The sequence below is a fragment of the Myripristis murdjan genome, chromosome 23 (genome assembly GCF_902150065.1).
Source record: "Myripristis murdjan chromosome 23, fMyrMur1.1, whole genome shotgun sequence".
NCBI classification, from domain to species: domain Eukaryota; kingdom Metazoa; phylum Chordata; class Actinopteri; order Holocentriformes; family Holocentridae; genus Myripristis; species Myripristis murdjan.
Window position 1 is genome coordinate 16,185,684 of NC_044002.1, and position 25,213 is coordinate 16,210,896.

The 25,213-nt window shown below is 41.9% G+C and overlaps 1 protein-coding gene across 1 annotated transcript; it reads left to right on the plus strand.

The window, feature by feature from the left end:
* Window positions 1–1,900: 1,900 nt before the first annotated feature.
* On the plus strand, window positions 1,901–14,689 carry LOC115355583 (DENN domain-containing protein 2A-like). The gene is made up of 19 exons (XM_030046440.1): window positions 1,901–1,959; window positions 2,716–3,822; window positions 4,430–4,533; window positions 5,359–5,453; window positions 6,161–6,370; window positions 7,122–7,215; window positions 7,323–7,373; window positions 7,528–7,751; window positions 8,065–8,174; window positions 8,636–8,705; window positions 9,433–9,510; window positions 9,619–9,759; window positions 10,858–11,006; window positions 12,127–12,304; window positions 12,518–12,559; window positions 12,705–12,813; window positions 13,905–14,174; window positions 14,269–14,355; window positions 14,480–14,689. The coding sequence occupies exons 1-19, from the start codon at window positions 1,901–1,903 to the stop codon at window positions 14,509–14,511; spliced, it is 3,210 nt and encodes a 1,069-aa protein (XP_029902300.1). The 3' UTR covers window positions 14,512–14,689.
* Window positions 14,690–25,213: the final 10,524 nt, after the last annotated feature.

Below are 25,213 nucleotides of genomic sequence, written 5' to 3' on the forward strand. Positions count from 1 at the left end.
TATCGGTTGATTGGAAATTAGTGCATGTTCATATAATGCATGTAAAGCAACAGGAGAGAGAGAGAGAGAGAGAGAGTGAGAGAAAGAGTGAGAGAGTGAGAGAGAGAGAGAGAGAGAGTTGAGAGTATGGGGGGAGTGCGTGAGAGTTGGACACTGGAAAAGGGGCAGGGAAAGGGGTGTACTATGGTTTGACGTGGGGCTTTTATGTCTCTCTCAAGTCCCCTTCAAATGTCTGATGAATCACTTCAAGGAAACACTCTATACTGAATCAGTTAGTGAGAAAACTGTTGTGGTGGGAGGCTTGATTTGTATCAGGGTGGTCTGGGAGTCACACCAATGGATACTGCTGTAACAGAGCTAGCATCTGTGGCAATATGCTCCTGTTCTACTAATGAATCCATGGATCCTGGGTGCAACAGAGGGAGGTAAAGTATGGATCTATTTTTGCATTTGTAATGACGCGGAATGTGGAACAGAAAAATTGATGTACTGGCGATTCGTTTTCACTTGCAATAGGATGTCTTTGCCATTGGATGAACAAGCACACACACAACTTCATACAGTTGCTTTGGGTAGTCATTTAACCTATGGATCCTGATAACAGTGGATGATGTATGGATATATGGCAAAAAAAAAAAAAAAAAATCACACAAGTTTTGTTGCTGAGTGATATGATTTCCATACAAACTAGTACATCTTTCGGTGAGCATCTTTCCCTCTCAAAACAAATTGCAACCTCAACAGCTTGTTAATTTTTTTTGATTAAATGCACAGCCTCATATGTTGCCCTTATCATGGATAAATGTGTATCTGAATGTCTGTTTCCCAGCTTATCAGCTAGTCTACTGCTTTGGGGGCCATATGCTGTCCCTCTGCCTTTTCACTCCACCACTTGGACTTCATATCAACTAAACAAATGATGACAACATTCCCAGAGCTGGAAAATGCAAAGCATTATCTTAGAGGCCACTGAACTTTGAAACGTTGGCCTGAGAAATGTGAAGGCATGAGAGTCAAGGAGAAGAGAGGAGAGGAGAGATGAGGAAACAGGAAAAAGGAGGGAATGTAGCAGAGCGCAGAGGATGAAACAATAATTATGAAAGGAACAGGGGGGAGAAGTGTGATTCTTGTGCATCGTGGCTCCTTCACATAATGACTCGACACTTGAAATGTTAATTTGTGTGATGAACTCCTCTTGGGAGTTGCACTGAATCCCTGGCTGTCATGCTTTTCCTTGAGTCTGTCCAGCTGGCTCATAAATTCTGTACATAACCAGCTGTAAGTAAATAGTCACACTACATAAAATTGTCAATCTTAATAAGTAACTTAATCTCATATTGATTCAAGAGTGAAACAAAATCTGCCAGTGTGGTGAGAAAGCCTTGATTATTTTCTCTAACGCAGTCCCACTGGCTCTGCAAAATCTCTTAAAACAAGTGAAAATACTTTGAGTAAGATCACTCTGCTGGTTTAATGAAGTAACCTGACTCAAGAAAATTTTTGAAAGAAGTTGATTCACATCTGAAACTATCAATAGTAAAATTATCATCAATAAGCAGCTTTCCTCACTTGTATTAAGAACATAGTGATTCTTAAAGATGACTTATTATGATGGACAGCTACACAAAAAAATGCCAGTGTCATTCTCATCCAGTTTTACTGTCTTTAGGTACGATCTGACCAGCAAATTCTCCTGTTTATCCGGTTTCTTGGTAGCTGAGAAGGCCAATAAAAAGGGATTTAGGGTCCCTTGACACTTAAGGCCGGACTTGAAACCAAGCCAGACAGGATGTCAACTAAATAATTAAAAGTTCATCTCCAACCTTTGAATACTAGCCACTCAAAAACATTGTCCAGTAGAAATGGCTAAAGACTTTTTTTCTCCCTCTCTACAGCGATCATGGCGGCTGCTGAGAGAATGACCACAAGGGCAGACTGCATCTACTCCACTGTCGACAGGTTTGCATATGAACAGTCAGAGTCAGTCGGACAACTGAACGTTTTCGCCTGAGAAATCAGCTGCCATATATCTCAAATTCCCTCCGAGCTTGAGAAATAAGGAACAAGATTTAGTTTGGTTATAAGAAGCCTTTGCTCACTGTATCCATTAAGGAAAAGTCACAAAAGGTCTTTCAACTTAGGCATCCCATTTCCTCCAGTTTATTTATTAAAACATAACAGTTTGATGAAGTGGGCCCTGGTCCAAGAGTATGTTTATTTAGTGAAGCTGATGAGAAGAAGATGCTCGGTCATAGGCTTGTCCTCTGGCATTTACTCCCAGACTTGAAACTAGGGCTGGATTTTCCCACTGTTGCCAGAAAAAGACTGACTCGCCCTTAACTAGAAGGCACAACGACCATACTGGGAGTTCAGGAAGCTCTGGTTGTGGCCGGTTAGCCTTTTAGCAGTGCTTGATTGCATATTTATTAGTTTCCCTGGTTGAGTTATGACAACAAATACGCATCCTCATACCACTGAGAAAGCTGATGACGTGTATTACTGTGGAATCCTGAAAAGATATGGTCACCATCCTTACTATTTAAATAGCCTGCAATGAGTAAGATACCACAAGGTGTCATCAGCTGTAATCTGTTTTATTTGGATCATTTTCTTTTCATTCACATTGGGTTGTTGCTTATCTGCTTGACCTTTTTTATCATTTTGTGCCATTTCATGTGCTGACTTTAACGTCATTACATTTGTTTTGTGCTCTAGGTTCAGGAAGGGCTATCTTGGTGGGAAAAGTGGTGACATTTCCTCTCTACGAAACAAAAAGTGTGCAGATCAGGGAGGAAAGAGGACACCGAAAATCCCCTTCAAAGCTCTGGACAACCTTAGCAACCAGCTGGAACAATCATCCATGATGGCTCACAGAAGGCCAACCTTCGACCCGCATGGTAATGAAAACGCCTTGTTGGTGGGAAGCAAGTTTCCTAGATCACATGGAAGAAACATCAAGGAAAAAATCTCCCAATGGGAGGGGAAGGACTCCACTCATACACCCTCTACCTCAGTGTCCCCTGGCCCGTGCACTGGTTTAAAAAGGACGGATTCCCTGACAAAGAGCAAAACTAAACCTGAGAGCTGCAGGAGGGCAGCCCAAAATGAAAAGCAGGACCTTGGGAAGGAGAACCTAGGAAAGCTTGGGGATTCAAGACCTTGTTCACCTGTTGAAACCATTAAACTGCACAGAGGGATGCTCAAGAGCAGTGATAGTAAGCCCAGTGAGAACCGACCAGGGGAGGACTGCAGGAAAGTAACCCACAAGGAGAAGCAGAAGGATGCTAAGGAGAATACAGGAGAGCTTGAGGATTCGCGGCCATGTTCACCTATGGAGGCGCCGAGGCAGCAGGTCGGGACGCTGAGGAAAAGTAAAGACAGTAAAGGAGCCGACCAAAGTCAAGAAAAGAGAGCAGTCTTCACTCTCTTTAAAAAGCTGGAGCAGGCTATGGGGGAGAACCACGTGAAAACCCCTTCGGAGCTGGGAAATTACTTCTGCCCTCCTAGCAAGGACAAACAGGTGGAAGCCAAGACAACAAGTCAGAACAGTTCTCCGAAGTCCCCTGGAACCAGAGAAGGGAAGCAACACCAAGAGAACGTGTACACGGAGCCAGGAGCGCCCCCTATCAACCCAGTTCCCAAACCCCAGCGCACCTTCCAGCACCCACCCGGCACTCCCATGGGGAAGACCCAGAGGCAAGGGAGAGGCCGGAGGAACCTCCCCCCGCTACCCTCCATCTCCCCACAGCCTCCCACATCCCAGGCTCCCCCCGGCATCTACAGGAGGCCCAGGGGTGACAGAGCCCGCGACAACACCAACAGGTAGGGAGACATCAAAACTCTCACAGGCATCATCAATCCTCGGCTGTAGGGTTAGAGTGATATATCCATTATATTAGCTGATATTGGCCTTTTATTACCTGTAGTATATCGACCAGTCATGCAATCCACTGCTATGCTGAGGCTCCTCCTTGATGATCACTAAACAAAACAGTCCATAAAACAGTCTAGAGTGTTTGAACAATTTATTCGATAATTACATGTCTTTTGTGAATTCATTTTTCAGTGATAAATTCTTTAGTGAGTTCTTTAGTCACTGCACTTTAAGGAGCTGCTAAGCCTGAACGAATTTCAATATTGTGGCTTTCAGTGAAGAGTTTTAGTGTCACATGATGGTGTAAATGCTGTCTCAAAGCCACCTGGCCAAGAATAAAATTTAGGGGGAAACAAAAGTTCTTCTTTAGTATGAAAAAAAAATAGACAAATGTAACGATATTGAATATAGGCACAAAATATGGATAGCGTCCATACAAATATGTTTGCATCAGTTGGAAGCGTACCTTCAGTGGCACATGCTTAGCAGTGTGGTTATAATTAATACGTGATGTGATATGCATGTACTAACTTGTATTTTCTGTTTCCGTATCAGGAAATCTTTTGAATTTGAGGACCTCCACGAGTCTCGCAGTCAGTCCGTGAGCCTCCTCTTGTCTCGCACGCTGTCTCAGGAGCATCACTATGAAGACATCCTGGGTCAGTTACTTCTATTCTATATCACTATACTCCATTTTACTCATCTCCACATGTCAAAAGGACACTGATGACTGACTAGGTAGATGTATAGATATAGCCTAGAATTGCGATAAAATGTTAAATTGTTCAAACTGAAGCAACATTATATATATTTGTTTTCTTCTGAAACTTTCAAGGACTTTTAGTCCCCAGAGAAAACTTATTATATACCATGGTTAGAGCAATGAACCAATAACCAATGTATCATCTTTTTCTTTATATGTTTTTTTCATTTAATTATTTAATTTAGCATGCTTCAATTTAATTCTTCACTGCAAAGTAGTAATCCAGTCCAGTTTTCTCTAACTTTGAATACAGGTGCAGTGAGCCAGATATTCAGTATACTGGGTTTCAGAGAGGACTTTTGGTCTTTTACTTTATTTTATGTGTAAAATATTTGGCGTACCTTCCTTTTCATGAAGTGAAAAAAAATCCTTGTCACTGACTGATTTCCTATACCTACCACAAAGAAGGGTGCATAGCTTTTTTTTTTTTTTTTTTTTTTTTTTTTACAAATTTAAAAAATAATGGCCAGAATATAATTTTGGGGGGAAAACTATTAATATTTGTAATTTTTTAGTTTGAAAACAGTCAAATTTAAGACAGAGAATAGCTCCAATTTGCTACTTCATACATATCAGTATCTCGATCGCCGTTTAAAATCCCATATCAGTTAAACCCAGTTGTGTAGTTGCTGATGCATAAATTAAAATGAAAAAAACAAAAAAACAAAACAAAACGCTGATAACCTTGAGTTGAATGTTGCCATCTTTGGTCTTTCTGCAGACTCATCAAAGGAAAACCCCTATGAGGACATCGAGGTGGACAGTCAGTGTTCCCAGCAGTCTCTGCCCTCGTCTCCTGGCGCAGACTCCACTAAGGTTGCAGGACATGCTGAGCATAATGCCCTGTGCTCTGACACGTGTGCACTTCCATGTCTCTTACTTTACATGAATGTGAAAAATATGATATTTTATAACCGTGGATTCTATGTGGCACTGTATTGCATCGTATCGTACGGCAAATACACGTAGCCCAGTCCACTGTATTTCATCAAACCCAAATCTATATCTGTACCTCACATTAGTGTTAATGCAGGTGGTTACAGCATTCCTCATAGTGGGACACAATCAACTCTTAGCTTCCTTCCGCATATTTGAGCAATATGTTCCTTCATCTCACAGGATCCAACACAAAACACAGCATTGTCTGGAAATGATACTGTTAATGCATTTCATTGTTTTACTCCAAGCTGTAAATGCCCTGTTTCAAACCGTTTTAGATGTAACACAGCTACAGTATCAGCCAGTGGTTACTAAAGGTGAACATCATGCTCACTGTGGAATTTTATTAACTAGGATTTTAGTTAGTTAATGTCCTTTGCTTTGTAGTGGTAGTTGTATTTTTGAAAATCTGAACGATGGAAATTGTGTAGCAGTTTTTCTGCAAACTTTTGGACATAACTTTTCCAAATATACAATATGTTGCTTGAATATAAACTGTACACACTTGACTTCTTTAGTTTTTTCTGTTTCATCTCACCTCACTTGAGATCAGGATGTTTTTCTGTGTTTTCCTTACTGTACAGCTATCGAGACCTGGCTTCTTCAGACAGAATTCAGGCAGGAGTTTTAAGCTGCTGGACCTGCGGAGAGCCAACCAGCAGACCCACAGCCCCAGCAGAGGAGGCGTTTCATCCACACCCCCGCTTAGCTCCCCCTCCACCCCCATTGGGCCCGAACACACCGCCTGGCTGCCAGGGGATCCCTACAGCCGAGCCTGCCACAGGATACCAACGGTGTGTGTGTGTGTCGGTGGTGTGTGACTGTGTATGTGTTAGGGCTGCACACACAACAATACATCAAAGTCCCATACCAGCTACTGCAATTTCCAAAGTGCAAAAGGCTTTCCGGTGTTGTGCAGAACCCCTGCCGTTGCATTTTGGAGTACACCTTTAACTTTTTACATGCCCAAAGAGAAGTTGTATCGAAAACGGGCTGCTTCAACATGTATCTCACTAACAATATGCAGAAAAGGAGCATCATAGGGATTTATGTGTTGATACTGAGCAGCCATAATGTTTCTCCCTGTGTGTGTTTGTATATGCTTTAAGATGCCTCAGGTAGGCTACAGGAAAACTGATACTTCTTTAATCAAGGGTTTTTTGATGCATTTGAGAAAAAACGGAGTAATTCTGAATTTTATAAGACAACCACAACCACAAACCACCGCTTAATAATTGCCGAAAGGTAACAGCGTGATCTTCTATCACTTAGAGCATACGCAGTGTCATTAAGCTTTAACCTGAAGCCAGAAAGGCTGCCAAGTTCCACTGTAACTCCCAAAATATCATTACTGGGAATCCGATTTCAGCTGCAGGGAAAAATCTCATGTTGTATTTCTGCATCCTGTCTTTGTACACAATATTGCGTTTGTGCAGGTATGTTTGACATTAAGGCAATTGAGGTAATTAAAAACAAGCGTGGAGAAATCAGAGCAAATATGCAATCATAAGTTGATGAATCATATGCATGATGTTTTGTGCACAGGTTGTACTGAGGATCAACAGCGTCTTTGAGGCTCGGATTGGCAAGAAACATCTGAGGAGGGTCTATCATTATGCTGAGACCAGCTCAGGAAGAGGTGATACAGGATTCTGGTTATCTAGCAACAAGAGTTTATTCTACTGTTGTGGTCGCTGCTGTCATTCAGAGTCTTTTTACCTTAATAAATCCTTCCTCTGTTTGCAGTTACAGATGACAACAGTGACTCGGAGAGTGAAATTGAAGAGCGAGCCAAAGGTAGCAAATGAACATCTCCATTTTGACTGCTGATTAAAACATTTCTTCTAGTTTTGGTAGACATTGAGCCTTGTGCACGTCACTGTCTTTCTGTAGTTTTCAGTCGACTACCTCCAGTTTCTAACAGTAGTGCCTCTTTCTTCCTCTCTTCCAGCTCACCGTCAGCGCCTTGTGTCGGTCAAGTCCATACTGAGTCAGCCAAACCAAACTCAGGTCCACTACAACGGCACCAATGCCAGGAAGAGCTCTCTGGACAAGGGATCGAGGCAGGAGCTCCACCAGCGCCAGCTCTTTGAATACTTCCTGGTTGTGTCGCTGCAGAAGGCCAAGACTGGAGCCACCTACCTGCCGGAGGTCACACAGCAGTTTCCCCTCAAGGTGAAGAGCAGAGAAGCACTTAAAAAAAAAAGATTCACGGACCCTAAGTCTGTTCCATACAAGAACCTGAAAGCTGAAATAACAAAGGAGATGTAATCCGACTTCTTAATTCAAAACTGCAAGCCAATAATATTTGTTCATGGGCAGAAATCTTGACATACAACTTCTGTCATCTGATTATGGCTGAATTTTCTAAATGTGGACTAGTAACCGGAATAGAATAAACTTAATAGGAACGAATAAAAGTGGATATTCCGGTTTCGTTGCAGAGTTTTAGAGACTGGTAAACTGGTGTCTTTGCTTTGTGGTGCAGCTGGAGCGGAGTTTCAAGTTCATGAGGGAGACGGAGGATCAGCTGAGGATCATTCCTCAGTTCTGCTTCCCTGATGCCACAGACTGGGAGCCGGTAGAGAAGTACCCCAGGTGAGGTCCATGTCAAACCAGGTGGAGCCAAATTTAATGGAACTGAGAGCGTAACCATCTACATGATGTCAGTGTTTATGTATGTCTAGTTATTTTTTTTTAGTTATTTTGAGGCTTTAGATGTTTTTTAACACTCGCCCATGGCTCACATCAAGCCTCTAATCAACACTTAGTATCTCAAAGTTACTGTAATTGAAAACCCAAGACTTATTAACACTGAAAAAAATTGTTCTGGTTATGTTAAACACGACTATAACAGGATGTATGGATTCATCTCACACGTAGGTCGGACACTTGAATTTAAATAAATGTCAGTAAAATTGTATATGTGAGAATGTGTGCATGGGTAAAGTCTCACTGTTTGTATGTTCTATGGAGAGGCCATCATCAAATTAATTAAAATGCCAAATTGTTCATCAGATGTTTATTTGTCTATCTGTTTGTCTCATTCCTCCTTACAGTGAGATGTTCTCCTTTGTTTTGACTGGCGAGGACGGGAGCAGGAGGTTTGGATACTGCCGACGCTTACTGGTAAATAGAAAGCAGCGGAATAAATACATGTGCTGTACATTTATTTAGTGATGTTCAGTAGAGCTACTGAACAGGAAGTGGCCAAATACCAAGTATCAGGAAACGTCAGCTGAGTAAATAAGCATGCCAAAATAGTCAGCGTGCTTGTGGGAAAACAGTCAATCTCAGAGTCTGGGAGGAAGTGTGTGAGACTGAGAAAGTGTGTGTGTGTGTGTGTGTGTGTGTGAGTGCGGTTTCTATGTGTATGTTTAAATCTGTTGCTGTGTAAATCATTGTTTTACAGTCCCATATTTAAGTTTCACATGGATGGGAATGTTTTCCTGCTGTTATGTGGACACCTTGTAGCTCCAGTTTAGGGCATTTTCATGTTTAACTTAAGCTTTTTTTTTTTTTTTTTTTTTAAAAAGGAGCAGTTCCCGCAAAAATGAAAAAAAAAAAAAAAAATGTTATTATCTTCTCACCCCTGTGCAGGTTGAAACACAAATGAAGGAGGTAGCTAGTACAAGTTTGTAGCAGCTTTCTCAAAGAAAAAAAAAACAACTGAAGTCGATGGGTGGCACTTTTTATAGCTGCTAAAAGGGCAAAAAAAACAAAAAAAAACCCAGCTCGCACCATTTGTTACAGCAAGTTAGAGCTGATTTTACTCTCCAAAAAGCAGATAGTTTGGTGTTGCAAGGATTTGGGTGATATAACAACACCCCCTGCTTCTTTTTTCCCCCCTTCTCAGCCTAGTGGAAAAGGCAAACGTCTGCCAGAGGTCTACTGCATCGTCAGTCACCTCGGCTGTTTCAACCTCTTCTCAAAGGTAAACCAGGCACTCACCACATCCAAAGGGTTGCTGGGCACTGTACTGTACATCCACCCTCATTTGTTTGTATGTGTGTGTGTGTGTGTGTTTGTGTGTGTACGCTAGGTGCTGGATGAGGTGGAGAGGCGGAGGGCTCTGTCTCCAGCCCTGGTCCAGCCCTTCATACGAGCCATCATGGAGGCCCAGTTTCCTGCTCCGGGCAGAACTATCACCATCAAAACCTTCCTCCCTGGTTCAGGCACTGAAGTGCGTGAAAACTGGAGGCCATGTGGCACCATTAGAGCTACGAAAGCCAAAAAAACTCAAAACAAAAAGAGCAAATGACAAAGCAGACTTAATATTTATATACTTTGCATATATACACTCAGTAGCAACTTTATAAAAGGTACACCTGCACAATCTAATACAATCCAATACAACTGTTTTGGCATGAAATTTCCCTTTCTGATGCCTATAATGCTCAGGAGGGGACACTTTCTGTACAATTTCAATGTCGGGCTTCAACGTGGATTCAACATTTCTGCCTGACCACATGTCAACATTGTTTCAATCACATCTTGCTATCTGGGAGACCTCTGCAAACTCCAACCTCAATAATAAACATAGAATTAAAGTGACACATTCTCCACTGTGTCAACAAAAACTGAACATGATAAACTTTGTTAAAAGGTAGAATTTATTACAGAGCTGTTGCACTGAACTACATTAGATTGTGCAGGTGGACCTAATTAAGTGGCCACTGAGTGTATATACTGGATTTTATCTGGATGTTTCTGTTGGATCTCTGCTCTAAAAGTATTTTGACAGCCTTTTGCTCCCTTAATTTGAGGTGGTTCCTGTCGGTTGTCAGGGCAGGGCATAACACAGAGCCATCTTTTATCCAATGGAAGATCAGTTAGGGAGAGAAATTCAGTTTATTTTAATGGGACAGGCGTGATTGTTTTTAAAATGTGACAGCTTTAAGCTTTTAGCTGGATTTTTTTTTCCATGCCTGCTTTTTCAGGAACAAGTCCTAGTTTCCAGGGAGTAGAACCAATGGGATTTTGATTTAATAAAAAAAAAATAAAATAAAATAAAAATCAGTCAATTTCTGAGTATTTGTTAAACTGGTGGTTTTTGGATGGAAAATTAGCTAACAATATAAATCATTTTAGTCTTTTTTTTATTATTTCACTGTGACTTTGAGATTTAATAACATTGCAGAGGTCACAGATTACACAGAATGCTCCTTTAACATTCAGAAACTAGACTATGTATATTGTGTTCTTTATTCTGGTAGCTTTTTAACATCTTGTACTCATCTGTCCCTGTTGCTGCGTCCCTGCCTGCCCTCTCCACTCCCAGGTGATGGAGCTTTGCCGGCCCTCTGACTCGCGCCTGGAGCACGTGGACTTTGAGTGTCTGTTCTCCTGTCTGAGCTTACGACTGCTCCTCCGGGTGTTTGGATCTCTGCTGCTGGAGCGCAGGGTTATCTTCACCGCCGACAAACTCAGGTTGGCTCCACCGCTTGGGCTTGGCTCTCTGAATGGATGTATATATGACCCATCTGCTTACACAACACACTGAAATCTGAATACTTTCCTCTGTGTGACAGATCTTGCACAAATTGCGCCATAAAATATTGGTCTCCTCTGTATTGAGTAATGGAAAAAAAATCCTGTTTTTATTATGAAATTATTGCGTGGGTGGTCCAGATGTGGGTGCATTCTTTTATCTTCTTGCTGCAATAGATTTGATGCAGTCCTAATTTGCCTGAGAGGTATTTTGGATGCAGCCTGCAGTTGAACTGTTGTGCCGGGGCCAGTTTGTTTTTTCTTCAGGGGGGAACCAGTGGGAGCCAGATAGGGAGGTCACAGTAGTAGAGGACTGGAATGCAAAGTCGAGTGACGTGCATGAAAGAATTATGTGGCGTTGTTTTCCTCTCTGGGAAATACTGGTGCAGTGGGGAATATTCACACAGTGGACGTAAACAGTCTATGTTTGAGATCACAGCACCCTCGTGTGGTGAGGCGAAGTATTTCAATATGTTGTCCCCATTTAGTACTGTGATTAAGTAAGATTAGAGCAGCGGTTTTCAGTCTTTTTGATGTTCAGCGCCCCCATGCTGACTTTCATTAATCTGCAGACCACCATTTGAAGTGATTCTGTTTTAGGGACTCTGATTTGAAAAGATATTTTGGCTTGTGTTAAGCTTAAATTTATTTCAAATTGGTTACATATCGTTATTAAACACTGATAGGTAGATTTAAGATAGTGAGACTGACACATAATGTTGACTAAATAATCACTCACTTTTTTTTTTTTATCAGTTTCAAGTGGGTTAAAATATGGTGAAATGAACCGATTTCTCATTTTGCTGAGAATCCCCTTGAAGCCCAGCTATTCCTGGACTCTGAAAACCACTGGATTAGACAGCTAGTTTGCCAAGCTGAGCTTAATGTTCAAACACATTATTCTTTTCTTCATTTTTCTTTCCCTCTCTTTTTACTTTCTTATTTTTTCATTCTCATTCTCTCTCTTTTGTTTATATCTCTGTTTCTGTATATTAATTTTGGACTCCTGTATCATCAGTGTCTTTTTTGTCTTCAACAATCCTTGTTTTTTTCCTCACAGTACCCTCTCCCAGTGCTGCCATGCGGTGGTTGCGTTGCTCTACCCTTTTGTATGGCAGCACACTTACATCCCCGTGCTGCCCTCGGCCATGCTGGACATCGTCTGCACCCCGACCCCGTTCATCGTTGGCCTGCTGTCCAGCTCCCTGCCCCAGCTCACTGAGCTGCCGCTGGAAGAGGTCAGAGTCAACACAGGCAGGGATAGTTAGCAGTGTTTGGGTTTTACTGGTTGTAGTAACTTAGTTTACTTGTCAACAGTTGGGTCATGTGCAGGCAGGTTTATTCATAAGGTGCTTTTAACAAACAAATCAATCTCGAAGTGCTTTACAGAGAAAAAGACAGAATGTACATGAACCAAAATCATAAACACGTGTACATTTTTCCCTGCACAGGTTCTGGTTGTGGATCTTGGAAACAGTCGTTTCCTCAGACAGGTGGGTCCTTCATAGATGTGTGTGCTTGTATGTTTTGTATGTTAATGGGTGTGCCACTGTATATCTAAACACACAGACATGTATGTGGCTATGCAAAGATTTCTTTAATGCATAAGATTATTTTATCCTGTCCTTTCCTCTGTAGCTGGATGATGAGGACTCCATCCTGCCCTCTAAGCTCCAGTCAGCACTGGAGAATGTTCTGGAGAGAAGAAGAGAGCTGGCTAACGAGAGAGGAGGGGATGTACTAAATGGTGAGGCATTACAATGTGGTACACTGCAATATAACGCAGAAGATGATCAAGGATGAGTGTGGACACAAATGGACTGCATTCATGTTAAAGGAGCAGTTCACTCATTTGAGTCAGTGCAATCTGTTCATCCAGATAGTTTCTGTGTGATTTGGAGAAACCAGGCCACAAGCTCACATAGACCGGCAAAGCACAAACATTTGTTTTGGTAACAAGTCTTATGGCTTCCGATAACATTTTTTTTTTTTTTCGGTAACAAGTCATCCATTTCTCCAAATAAAAAGAGGGTTGTAGAATTCCATCATGATGGATAACGTTGTGTTCCTGTGTGTCACCCCTGGTTCTGATGCACTTTGGTCTATCAGTCGATGTGTCCCAGCAGTCAGCCCCCATGGCCCCACCCCTCTTCACTCAGACGCATTTGAGACACAGTGAGGAAGTCAGCAACATCACTACAAAGCCAGGAAAATGGAAAATGTGAAGCAGAAAAGCAAACAAAGAGAAAAAATCTCGAGACATCTGCAGCTAAATGAAGAAAACTCTCCAACCTGTTTGTGGCAGAAGAGGTTGTGTAAGATCACACAGCACCAGCCCTCGTACACAGGCTCTGTCTGGAGTTCAAACTGTCAAAAATTTTGATGTGAAAAACCCAGCAGCAACAGCTCTCTCCAAAAGGAATGACACAAATATTCGGCATAATTCACAGCCCTCAGTGGGGAACAGTTTTGCTGGGAACTTTTTCCTGCTGAAGAACACCAGCAAACTCTGTCTCTATCTAAACTTTGCCAAATCACACAGAAACCGTCCTGATGGCTGGACTGCACCAGGTGTAAGAGGGAAAATATCTTTTATTGTATTTTGGGTGAGCTGATCCCTGAAGAAAAGAAATCTAAACCACACTGCACATTTTTTAGACTTATAGTAAGGCCACACAGATCTCGGACTCTCATTTGAGCTCTTTGAACTGATCTGTGAAGCCTGTTAGTCACTTTTACTCATGCATTGAGTTGTGTAATTGAGTATTTTGATCAACAGCACATCACAACACTTTATTGTTGTATGTATGCTATAATGACTGTCCAACATCTTGTCAGACTCTGGCCACCTCAGCACCATTGTGTCCGAGGCTTTTGTCCGTTTCTTTGTGGAGCTCGTGGGCCACTATCCACTCTTCATCACTGGCGAACGGGAGGACGGCTACTCCTCCTCGTCTTCCTCCCCGGTTCCCTGCTCCTTTCAGCGTGAGGGTTTCCGTAAAGCGGTTCCATCCAAGAGTGTGCGTCGTTTCCTGGAGGTGTTCATGGAGACCCAGATGTTTGGCTGGTTCATCCAAGAGCGAGAGCTTCACAGGCAGGCTCTCAGAGGTAAAGCGGTGCAGCAGGAAGCCTAGGTTTAGCTGTTGGGAACCGATCCAGTGATTCATGATTCTGTCTCTTTATCCCTCTTTTCTGTCCCCAGGCCTCTTTGAAGTGAGGGTGCAGGAGTATCTAGAATCTATCCATGACAATGAGCACCGTAGGGTTAACAGGTTCCTCAAAGGCTTGGGTAAGGCTAAGTGTTGTTTTTCAGCTGAATCAGAATATTTCCCTTTTCATAAGGCAAGCTTTCTACAGATGGCCTTAACTCAATTTCGTTTTAAAACACTTTGTTCCCTTTCCATTGTCTCTAGGGAACAGAATGAAATTCCTTTCCAAGAAATGATGTCACTGCAGTTGCACAAGAAGAGACAAGAAAAGAAATTCTGGAGAAAGATTCAAAGACGGAGCTCACAGGGCAATAACAACGGAAATAAATAGCGACTCTAGGGACTGCAAGAATAGGACTACATAATATTGACATTTTACGTATTTCCCTTACTCTCTTATCCAGAGTGACCGACAGTGACTGGGCAAGAGGGAATCCAATGTGTCACTGAAGGACACATTGGGACAACACATGTTGATAGACACATCGTGGCTTATGAAGTTGTGATCTTTCATTTATAAGAAGGGCTCTCCAACTAGGGGCTGTCCCTGCTAGAGAGGGATCTGGGCTCTCCAGAGACACATCAGATTTAATTCACCAGTTCAAGAGATGGAGACATCAGTCGCAGATTTATTCTTATATTATTTTGCAGAGAACACTTTCAACAAGTGCCAACAACATTGTGTATTAAGTGGATGATGATGTATTTTGTTGTATTTAAGTACAAATCAATATTTTATAAACAGCAATTCTGGGTATGAGTGACCTTGAGAATCCATGGTCATACTATTTCCTATCTTCCACCAGGGGGCAGTAGTACATTTTCACAGGTTGGACAGTGATTGACCAAAAATAATCTGGGATTGTTTTCCTGCTCCTCAGTGCTTAAGCTGTCTTTTTACTCGAGAAAGTGAGAATGTCACGAGTGCTTTGAGTCTTGGATGAATAAATAAATCTGTCTGTTCTGAGACTGTGTGTTACTGTCTGTGTCATGTTCGCAGGTGAAAAAGTTTGGGTTTCCCACCAGTTTGAAACAGGGTCTGCTCTCACATAATCATAGGATTCCACCTTAAACGTTGGATTTCATTTTCTTAACACTTTTGCTGATTAAATTACATTTTAACACTTTGCCCAATTCAGTGGCATATCACAAATTCCTTTTCCACCATCTGCAGGTGTGAAGATTAGGACTGATAGGATTAGCGCGCAGTCAGTGCTAGATGTTGTGTATATTTTACTGCATGATTTTTATTACACACTAGAGATTCACAGAGCCCATATTCTGAAAGGCAAATCAAAGCCTCGGGAATTAACTTCACTCAGCATGTGAGTACCACTTTCACCCAGTGAGTAATACCCATTCCCCCCATTTGCGAACCATTCACCACTGTGTTTGTGTGTTGTAAGTCATGCGCCCTTTCTCGCTACAAAGAACATCGGTTTAAAGCTGTATTACTGTACTATTTTAGTCTCTGAGTCACGGAAACAAAACAGATCTTCAGCCCAAAAAGGAAAGCAAATCTTTGTCAGCATGAAAACATAACACAGGTGCAGAGCAGAGCATAGTAGTGTATTGTCTGAGGAATATTTGGCTCAGCTGACTGAGCCTGAGGGCCCTGGGGCGTCACACAGCACTCACCCTGCCACTCTGTTGGTGGCAAGTTCACACACTAGTATGCACACTGACAGAAGTGGATGCATATACACACACATAGAGTACATGCATACACATGTACCTATACACACACACATATATGCCTATATAAGTGCATACAAACAGCTACACAAAAACATTTTCAGTATGTATACATGCATTCAGCATTCACATACACATACAGATTAACATGCACACCCTCATTCACAAACACACAGACAGACATGTACAGTAAAGATGTCAGAATGTCAACAAACAAGGGGGAACAAGTATGAAAGTTGTACCTCAGCTTCTTGTTTGGCTCCCAAGGTGGAGGAGCTGCTGTGCTGTGGGACAGGAGGTGTCTCAGGAAGATTAATGGGTGTGGTGAAAGAAGAGCACTGACGGCTGCTGAAATATTTACTCACTCACTCAACTTCTTGCTGCTGTGCGTGTAAGTGTGTGTGTGACAGCATGTGTGTGCTCAATATTTTTGTAGACCAAACCCACGTCGTCACATAGTATTTCCTGCAAAATGATCCTACAGTATTCTCTGGCACATGACAATTCGGCTCATTAGCATGGAGCTAATTGTGGTTTTTTCGGACCCCGCGTGGGTGTATTTTCATGAGAAAGCTGCCTAACATCTGTCAGCTCTGAGAATGCAAATGTCAGTGTTTTCAGTCAGATAAAGGCACAGTTATCTGCCACTTAGAAATAACAATAGCTTGTTGAAATCCTAATGTTCAATGCAAAGTGCCCTTCACAGCTGAGTGGAATCCACTCTCAGAGACACTAAAAAGTGACACTATGCCACGATAAGCACTGAAAGAGCTATCTGCAAACGAGAACCTGCTGCAACGCCGAGTAGTGTCCCATGGTGTGCATTTGTATGTACGTGCAACATATGTGTGCACTTATACTAGAAGTATCCCCAGTAGGAGTAAAATTATACCAACATCATGGCCCATTAAAACCAAACATCAATTTAATTATCTGAATATCTCACTAGAGATTTATTGAACCCATTTCATATCTTGCAAACTGCATTTGAAACTCTCTCGAGGACTCTGCTGCTAATTGCATGATTTATGGAGTGATTTATTGAGGCAGTGAGGTGTGGCAGCTAAGCAGCAAGCGCCATCAATCAAAATAAAAAGTGTAATGTCATTTTCTCAAATCATTCAGCTTCCCGCCCACACCTCTCCTTCAGAGGTGCCAGGTTAATTTGGCAGGGATCTCGACTGATTTGAATCTGCTAACTAGCCTTGGGGGTCATGGGGGTTAAATCTAGCAGGTGCCCCATGTGATTTAATATTAATTATTGCAGGGTGCCTTGAGCATTTTTACTGATATGCACACACAGGAAGAGTATGGTACCTAAGGGCTCCCATAGAGCCCCTTTGTGCTTGCCAGGAACTTGAGAGCAGCATGACTCTTGCATTTTGTCTCATACAGAAATCAATTAGCCCGGCGAGAGCTGCAAAGAAAAAAGTGTGGGAGTAACAAAGGAAGGAGAAGTCGAAAAGGAGCTGGACGAGGGAGGGAAACAGAGAGGAAGAGTGCCAGAAAAGGAGGGAGCTGGAAGGATGGTGAGAAAAAAAAGTACATTGGTGGGGGTGTATGGGTTGGGCAATGCTTGTCTACACACACACACACACACACACACACACACACACACACACACAAGTGTTCCCTAACATGCACCCGTCAGCTTGTTTTGGGGAGCTGCAGGTGCAGTGTCCAGCTGCAACCCTGCCATGCATGCCAGCAGCCTGAATCATTTCCCCTTTCAGCGGAGGAGCCATCAAAGCATATGGAGAACATAACAGCTATGCAGGAGGGGTGGGAGAGGAGAGAGGTGGAAAAGAGAGGTGGGGGTGGAGGTGCAGATGAGGGGAGAGGAGAAGTGGACTTGGGACGGATGAGGAGCAGAGAGGTGAGAAGGACACAAAGTGTGGGAAGGGAGAGGTGGAAAAGGGGGAGGAAAGGGGGGTTTAGCTTTTTTTTTTTTCTTTTTTTTTTTTCATGCGCAGGCTTCCCATCATCGCTGCTGCTAAACCGTGGTGTTACGGAAAGCCTGAAAAAAGCAGACACACACAAGAAGCGTGGAGGAAAGGGATGGGGCGGAGGGTAGATGGGGCATGGAGAGAAAGAGAGGAGGGAGGGAGGGAGGGAAATAGAAAGAGGAGGGAAGGAGGCGGGTGTTGCAAATGCAAAGCGAGGAGGGTTTGAGGAGAGCAAAACCACTGCGGCTTGTGAGTTTGACCCTTATTGCCCTGCCTGTATTCCTGCGTTCGCTCCCTTTTTAGTCTTACAGTTTGAGAGGGAGACAAAGGGCAAGGGAGAGAGAGAGAGAGAGAGAGAGAGAGAGAGAGAGGGAGAAGGAGAAGGGGGGTTGGTTGGTTGGGGGGGTTAGAGAAGATCAGGCCACACACATAGATTTCCAGGCCGGAGGGTGCGTCAGTCAGCCTTGTCTGTATGTGGTCTACTGTATATGTCCAAGTTTATCCACACCACTATTATACCAGCATTAGTCATGGGGGTTGATGACAACGGTTCAAATCCCTCTCTCTCTCTCTGTCTCTGTGTCTCTCTATGTCTCTCGCTCTTCTCACAGGCCCATTAGAAGGGTCATACCTCCCCCAATTTCCAACATTTTACTGTCTCACCTTACATTGTCTCACTTTTTGTCTCTGCGGAGGGCAAGCCGGGTAGGAGTCTGTCTGGAGCCTGAGGATTGGACCCACACATACACACACACATGGACACACACAGACCTGCGCATACACTCCGGTCACAGGGGATTGTTAGTCAGAATAGTTCCAGGGTGGTCTGGTCTATAAGTGTCAGCGTGTACACTCATATCTCTTGATGTGGTTGGTGTTTGTGTGTGCGTGTGTGTGGACACGATCAAATTTGCGCACGTGTCCCGTATAATATCACTGAAATGAATCATCTTATTATTCCTCGTGCACTTTGAAGTTAGCAAGCACATTGAGAAGTTTATTATGAGGACGGGACCTGAAATTTCTCCCAGGAGTGGTCGCATTACAAAGGGAAGACAAGCATGTTTGCATTTGTAAGTGCCTGAATGTATGTGTGTACATAAGTGAATACACACTGGAAGAAATCTCCACATTAACAAGTCATGAGTTTCCATATTCAGTGTTAAAATCTTGTTTTTATTCAAACAAGATTAAAAAAATACATACTGATGCCAATGGGATGAGATAATCCCATTTGTTTCCAGTTGCAATTTCACTTTTATCAGGAAACAAGAACAAATATGTTGAAATAAGGCAGATAAAAGGCAATTCAGCCCACTAGTATCAAGAAAATGACACTTGATTCAAGAAATTTATGGAAACGAACTGATTAGCATTGGAAACAAGTAGGATTATCTCATCCCGCCAGCAGATTTTTTTTTTCACTTTTTTTGTTTAAACAAGATTACTTTTTTTTTTTTTTTTTTTTTGTAGTGCATGCTCACAGGCCTGTACGGTTGTGCACGGTTCTTTGCGGGCCCTCTCCTCCTTTACCTCTCACCTCTCCTCTCAACAGCCTGCGCGCTCGCCAACATCAACACAGCGGCTGCCAATCAGAATCCGCAGCAATCATAATACCATTTCCTGCAGAGTCTACCATCTGCTAAAATGATACTGTAGATGAAACCTGATCCATTCGTACCTGCGAAGGAGCTCACTCCGGTGCTCTGTTAGTTTTACAGTGGCCAGCGTGACATAAAACAGCTTGACTGACAATTACTGCTCCCTATAAAGGAGGAGAAAGTACAGTAACATGTGGTTTTCACATTAACATGGGGCTGAATGTGTGTGTTTGTTTGTGTGTTTGCTGGATATAGGATAAATATGAGTATAATTTGAGCTTTTGCGCTGATGTCATCCGTAGTAAATGAGGGCTTTTTAAAAAGCATGACTGGCGTGCGGGCATGCAGAGTGCACCGAGCGTGTTGAGAGACTGGTGCCATTTGCACGGAGGGAAAATTGCCTGACAACTGCACGCTGTCTGTGAGTAATGTTGCCGTGAGGAAGCACGCCCATACAAATACAATCTGTCTTTAAGCTGTCACTCACTAATTCATCACCTTGCGTATTTATTCCCGGGGATTAGAAATGCTTATCTCTTAGTGTCCATGTTTATTTTCCTCTCGAGCTGTCACATGACTGCTTTCAGGCCCCGTCTCTGTGTGCAAACAGGGCGAAATGCACTTCTTCTGAGGTGGAGCATTTCCATCATTACCCTGCATTGGTGCTCAACAAACTCAGCTTTCACCATTTTTACTGTGACAGCTACAGGAAAAAAAAAAAAAAAAGCTCCTCTTGTACGTTGTTCCACTTGCACTTTAGGGCAAACCTCTCGACAAACCCCAAAAGTAAACATCGTATTTAGGACAATACCGCAAACTCACAAATGAATTTGTAATCACTCCTGTGCATTTCATCCAAGGGACCTTGAAACTTTCCACAGGTCTCCTTGTACATCCTGCCAAGATACTATCAAGCCATTGAAGATTTGCAGTATATTTGCTCCAAACATTGTATCTTTACTGTAATGCTTTGGCTCTTGTTGCTCTCCACTTAAGATGACAGTAATTGAAAACATGCTGCTCTAAAAAAAAAAAAAAAAAAAAAAAAAAAAAAAAAAAAAAAAGGAAAAAACATGGTTCTGCTATATTCTGGTCCTCTTCATTTTCCACCTCTTGCAGTCTTCTCGATGATTTGTGCTCCTATATGTTTTTTAACCAGCGCACGTCTGGAAAGTTATGGAGAAGTTATGGGGGAACATTTTCCACCGGTGCAGATTATGGATGGTATTTAATCAGTTATTGTCTCCTGGAGCTGGTGAAAGAATAGATTTTTTAATACTGCACCGTGATGTCATCCGGACCGGCGCTTTAAACATTGAAAATCCATTATTGTAAAAACGAAGGGCTTAAATATATGCGACATGTTTTCACTTATAAGATTTGACAAGTTAGAGAGAGAGAGAGAGAGAGAGAGAGAGAGAGAGAGTGAGGAACACAGGGGTCCCAGCCACATGGCAAATAGATTTAGAGCACAGTAATAAGGGGAGGAGTGTGTGTGTGTGTGTGTGTGTGTGTGTGTGTGTGTGTGGAGAGAAAGAATTGTAATTGGACTTCTAGTGTGCACTGTACTAAAATATCAGGCCTCATCTACGTTTAAGTTTGTGGTCAAAGGCATAATCAAAGATACACACACACACACACACACACACACACACACACACACACACACACACACACACACACACGCACACAAGGTGGAGGTGCTGACCGTACTGTCTGTGCTCAGTTAAGCGTTATACACTTGTGGAACGTGTCATCCTTCCTGTTCTCTAAACCCACCCCGGAGCCCCTCTGCTGTCCTGTGACGCCCGTCTGTGTTACCTCGGAGGCATTCAGCTGACATTTTTTCTCCAGAGTGACTCACAGTTTGTGCAGCAGGAGAGCAGCATGATAAATGGCCTGTTTCACATTGTTAGCTAATTCTGAACACTGAGGTGTTAAACAGCACATTCCCTCCATCACCCTCCAAAAAAAAAAAAAAAAACCCCACAACCACAAAAAACTAGAACATAATAAAATAAAATAAACTAAGTTGAAATAAAAAAATAAATAAATGAAACTAAATTAAAAAAAAACAGAAACATAAAATAACATAAAATAAAATAAAATAAAAAATGATGTTGACTCTTTCACAATGTTAGCTGATTATATACATAAAACACAGCTGTTAAACAACACATGCCCCACTCCAAAAAAAAAAAAAAAATCTAAAGAAGAAAATAAAATAAAATAAATAGAATGTAAGTAAAAATAAAAAAAAAACATAACTGAAATAAAATAAAATAATAAAAATAAAATATATGAAATAAATGAACAATGTAAGCAAAATAAAAACAAAATAAGCGGTTTAGAAGATGAATGAATGAATGAATAAAATAAAATAAAATAAAGTGGTTATTTCATTGAATTCTAGTAGACATACATCAACATGCATATCAATAATTAATATCATATATTTAAATAATTCCTGCTTCAGACACCTTTTTCAAAACAATACATGCAATGCTACGATATAGTTTCATCCTAGTGGGTGGTATTTATTCATTTGGCAGAATTGAGAATATGTGACGGTTCAACATTATTCACAAAACCCTGAGTCACCGTCCATGTTTGTCATGGTCTAACAGTCTCTGTCTACGTTATGTCCTGCCCCCCACTTCCTGTTTGAAGCAGAAATATGGGAAATTACAGGAGGAAGACACTATCAAATAACCAGAAAGAGAGAGACAAAAGAAAAGTTCAGAATGTAAACTGACGACTGCTTTGACTGAGATAAAAGTGGATTAATGTCAACTTTTCAACCTGCGCAGCATAATCTCATATCGCAGGATGTATTATAATGAGATTCAGTGTCTGACAGCTATATTGCAAATTATTAGAGAGCAGAGAGATGCTGCACAGCTTCAGGATCGTACTGCTCCCCTCTGAGAAGGGCAGCGATGTTAGCAAGCTCTCATAAAACTCAGCTGCAGCAGTAAGACTTTAACAGGCACAGTGGGCCTAGGACAAATACCATTGTGGAGGACATATTTGTTTTCTTTCCTGTTGTAAAGCAATTTTGGAACATAATCTTGTGCGGTGAAAATGTAGACTTTCCACTTCATATATAGAATAACAAGCATCTGGCAGTTTGTCTGTTTGCTATCCAGCGAGCTGTGTTCTGCCAGACCGCGAAAAAATGATGGACAATAACTAAAGTTACTTGTGTGAACTGAGCACTCAGGTTACCTATCATTAAAAAAAAAAAACAACAAAAAAAAAACATTTAGAATCTGCTCTAGTTTTTTTGACTTTACAACAGCATGGTGTCACATGTTTCAAAGGGTGGATATCTCATTTTGGCATGAAAGCCCTCAAATAAAGATAAGACTTTTTCTGGCTTATGGCAGGCATCATGGGAGATGCATGTACGGTTCACATGAGGTAGCTGGACGCCGTGTTGATAAATGTGGGAAAAGGGGAAGTGGCTGGGCTCTGTTTTATCTTATCTGTGTACCGTCCAAGCCACCGACTGTGCTATGTCCTGGGAGTGACAAGAACAGTTGTGCGTGTGGTAGCTGGCAACGTGCTCAGGTCTGTCTCTCAATGCGAAATAGGGAGTCGGAGAGACAGTGCAGAGGTCTTAGCTGATTCTCCCCAGGACATTCCACTGCACTACGTGTTGATGTGTAAAAAAAACTGGCCGGGGAGACAAAAATGCTGCAGAGGAAAAGTGCAGTGTAATTTCACTCGGCACATAAAGCTCGTATTTTGGCCAAGGAGCAAACCAGAGACATTTAATGGCTGCAGACCAGAGACATTTAATGAAATAATTCTGATGATATATGGGTCAGCTTGGCTGCACTGACCCTCAAACACTTTATAAGTTGTGTTCCAAAAATGAGATATTTATCATTTGCAAAAAAAAAAAAAAAAAAGGTGAAAGCTCGTCTTACCAAATGGTTGACAGCACGCAATTAAAACAAATAATGGTACTTTCTTAAAGCATAGTAGGAATGCACTTAAATCCCTGGTTGACAAAGCACTTTTACAGATTCTCTATATTTTAGGACTATTGCATGACAGCCTTGCCAAATGGCTTTTTTCCCCCTTAAAATAAATATAATGCATTTTGGTAAGTGTGCTCTTTATTTTCTATCAGGAAGGCAAACGTTCCATGTCTGGCAAACGCCTTCAGTTTCGGACTTTAGACTGATTGATTGACTTGTGGACTCGTTCCAGCGTGTCCTCGCGTGAACTCACATAGGCCTCCGCTGTGGCGGGAGATATGCTGCCCGCTCTCCAAAACCGCAGCAGGTGGCCTGTGTTTGGGTCATAAGCTTGCCTGGTATCAGGTTACCGCTCATACACATGTTATCAGTTAGTATAGATCTGCAGCGTGGTGGAGCCGACTTGCTCATCGTTTCTCTCCGCTCCATCCTGTCTTCTCTTTTCCATGACAAGTGAAACCCAAAGACATGTGAACAGAGAGCAGCAGTAAACAAAAGAACCGGGCATGGACGCAGAAATACAAAAAAAAAAAAAAAAAAAAAAAAAAAAAGGACATGTCAACAACTATAATCAATTATATCTCAGTTTCCAGTGCAGTGCTGTGAGTGGGTGGCCTAGTGGTTGGAAAGGTCACAGGTTGTGTCATTAATCTCCTTGCAACCGTGGTTGGCACCATATAGAGGTTCACTGGTGAGTTGGCGGTACATATTGTCTGAATACTTCACAGCCAGGCGAGAAAAAGATATATGAAAATAGATTGTTGTGTTGTGGAAGAAGGTCAATTCAGAGCCGTTATATAAGGTAGATAAGGCAGACTTGTTTCCAAAACGGAAACTGTCAGGAGTGTATCTATGTTCCCACTGCACTATGTTCCCTCAATGCTTTTTCATGAATCATTCTCAAACATTATTTACTGAGCATGTGCTATGAGAATTTTTAACTTTAATGTTCATGATAACAAGAAGTGTTTGAATAAGACAATATCTTTGGAGGCTAAAGTATTATTCTAATGTTATTTACTGAACATATGGATTGTGATTTTTTTATATATAAAAGAGTGATGTTTTTTTGTTGAGGGAAATAAGGGCTTGAGGGAACATCCAGAGAAATATATTGGGGGAAACATCATGGGTCAGTGGGTGGACCCAAAACTGCTAATCCTTGCTGCTGTGGTCCAAATAAAAACTTCAAAACACCACAAGTTTTAGCATCAGCACCAGTTCAACAAACCAGCGACTGGTTTTTTGTTTTGTTAGTTTGCTGACTTGCCAGCAGGCTGTTTTAGCAAAATAACATGCAACTAGCCCCTACTGACGCTTTTATAAGATGCCTGTGGTTATCTAGTTAACCAAATAACATCTAAACATGGATAAGATGTTCATTATCAGTGGCAAACTCCAGCCAATAATGAACAGTTATCCAACTTACAAAGCTGATGCATTGATAATAGTTTGTGTCTGGTCATTGTTTGATTTTCAGACAAAATTGCATGTGAAGGCAACATTGTTTAGCAGCCAACTTTGTTAGCAGCCAACTTGGAAGTTCTGAATGTCAAACATTCCCAACACATAGTTTTAGGGGAAAAAAGTCTAATGGGAAGGGGATTTGCCATCCCATTACATGATTGAGATTAAGATCTTGCTCAATGCAGACCAACAGACAGGGATGAAGTGATAATCTCCTTCCATTTTTGCTGGCATAGGTGA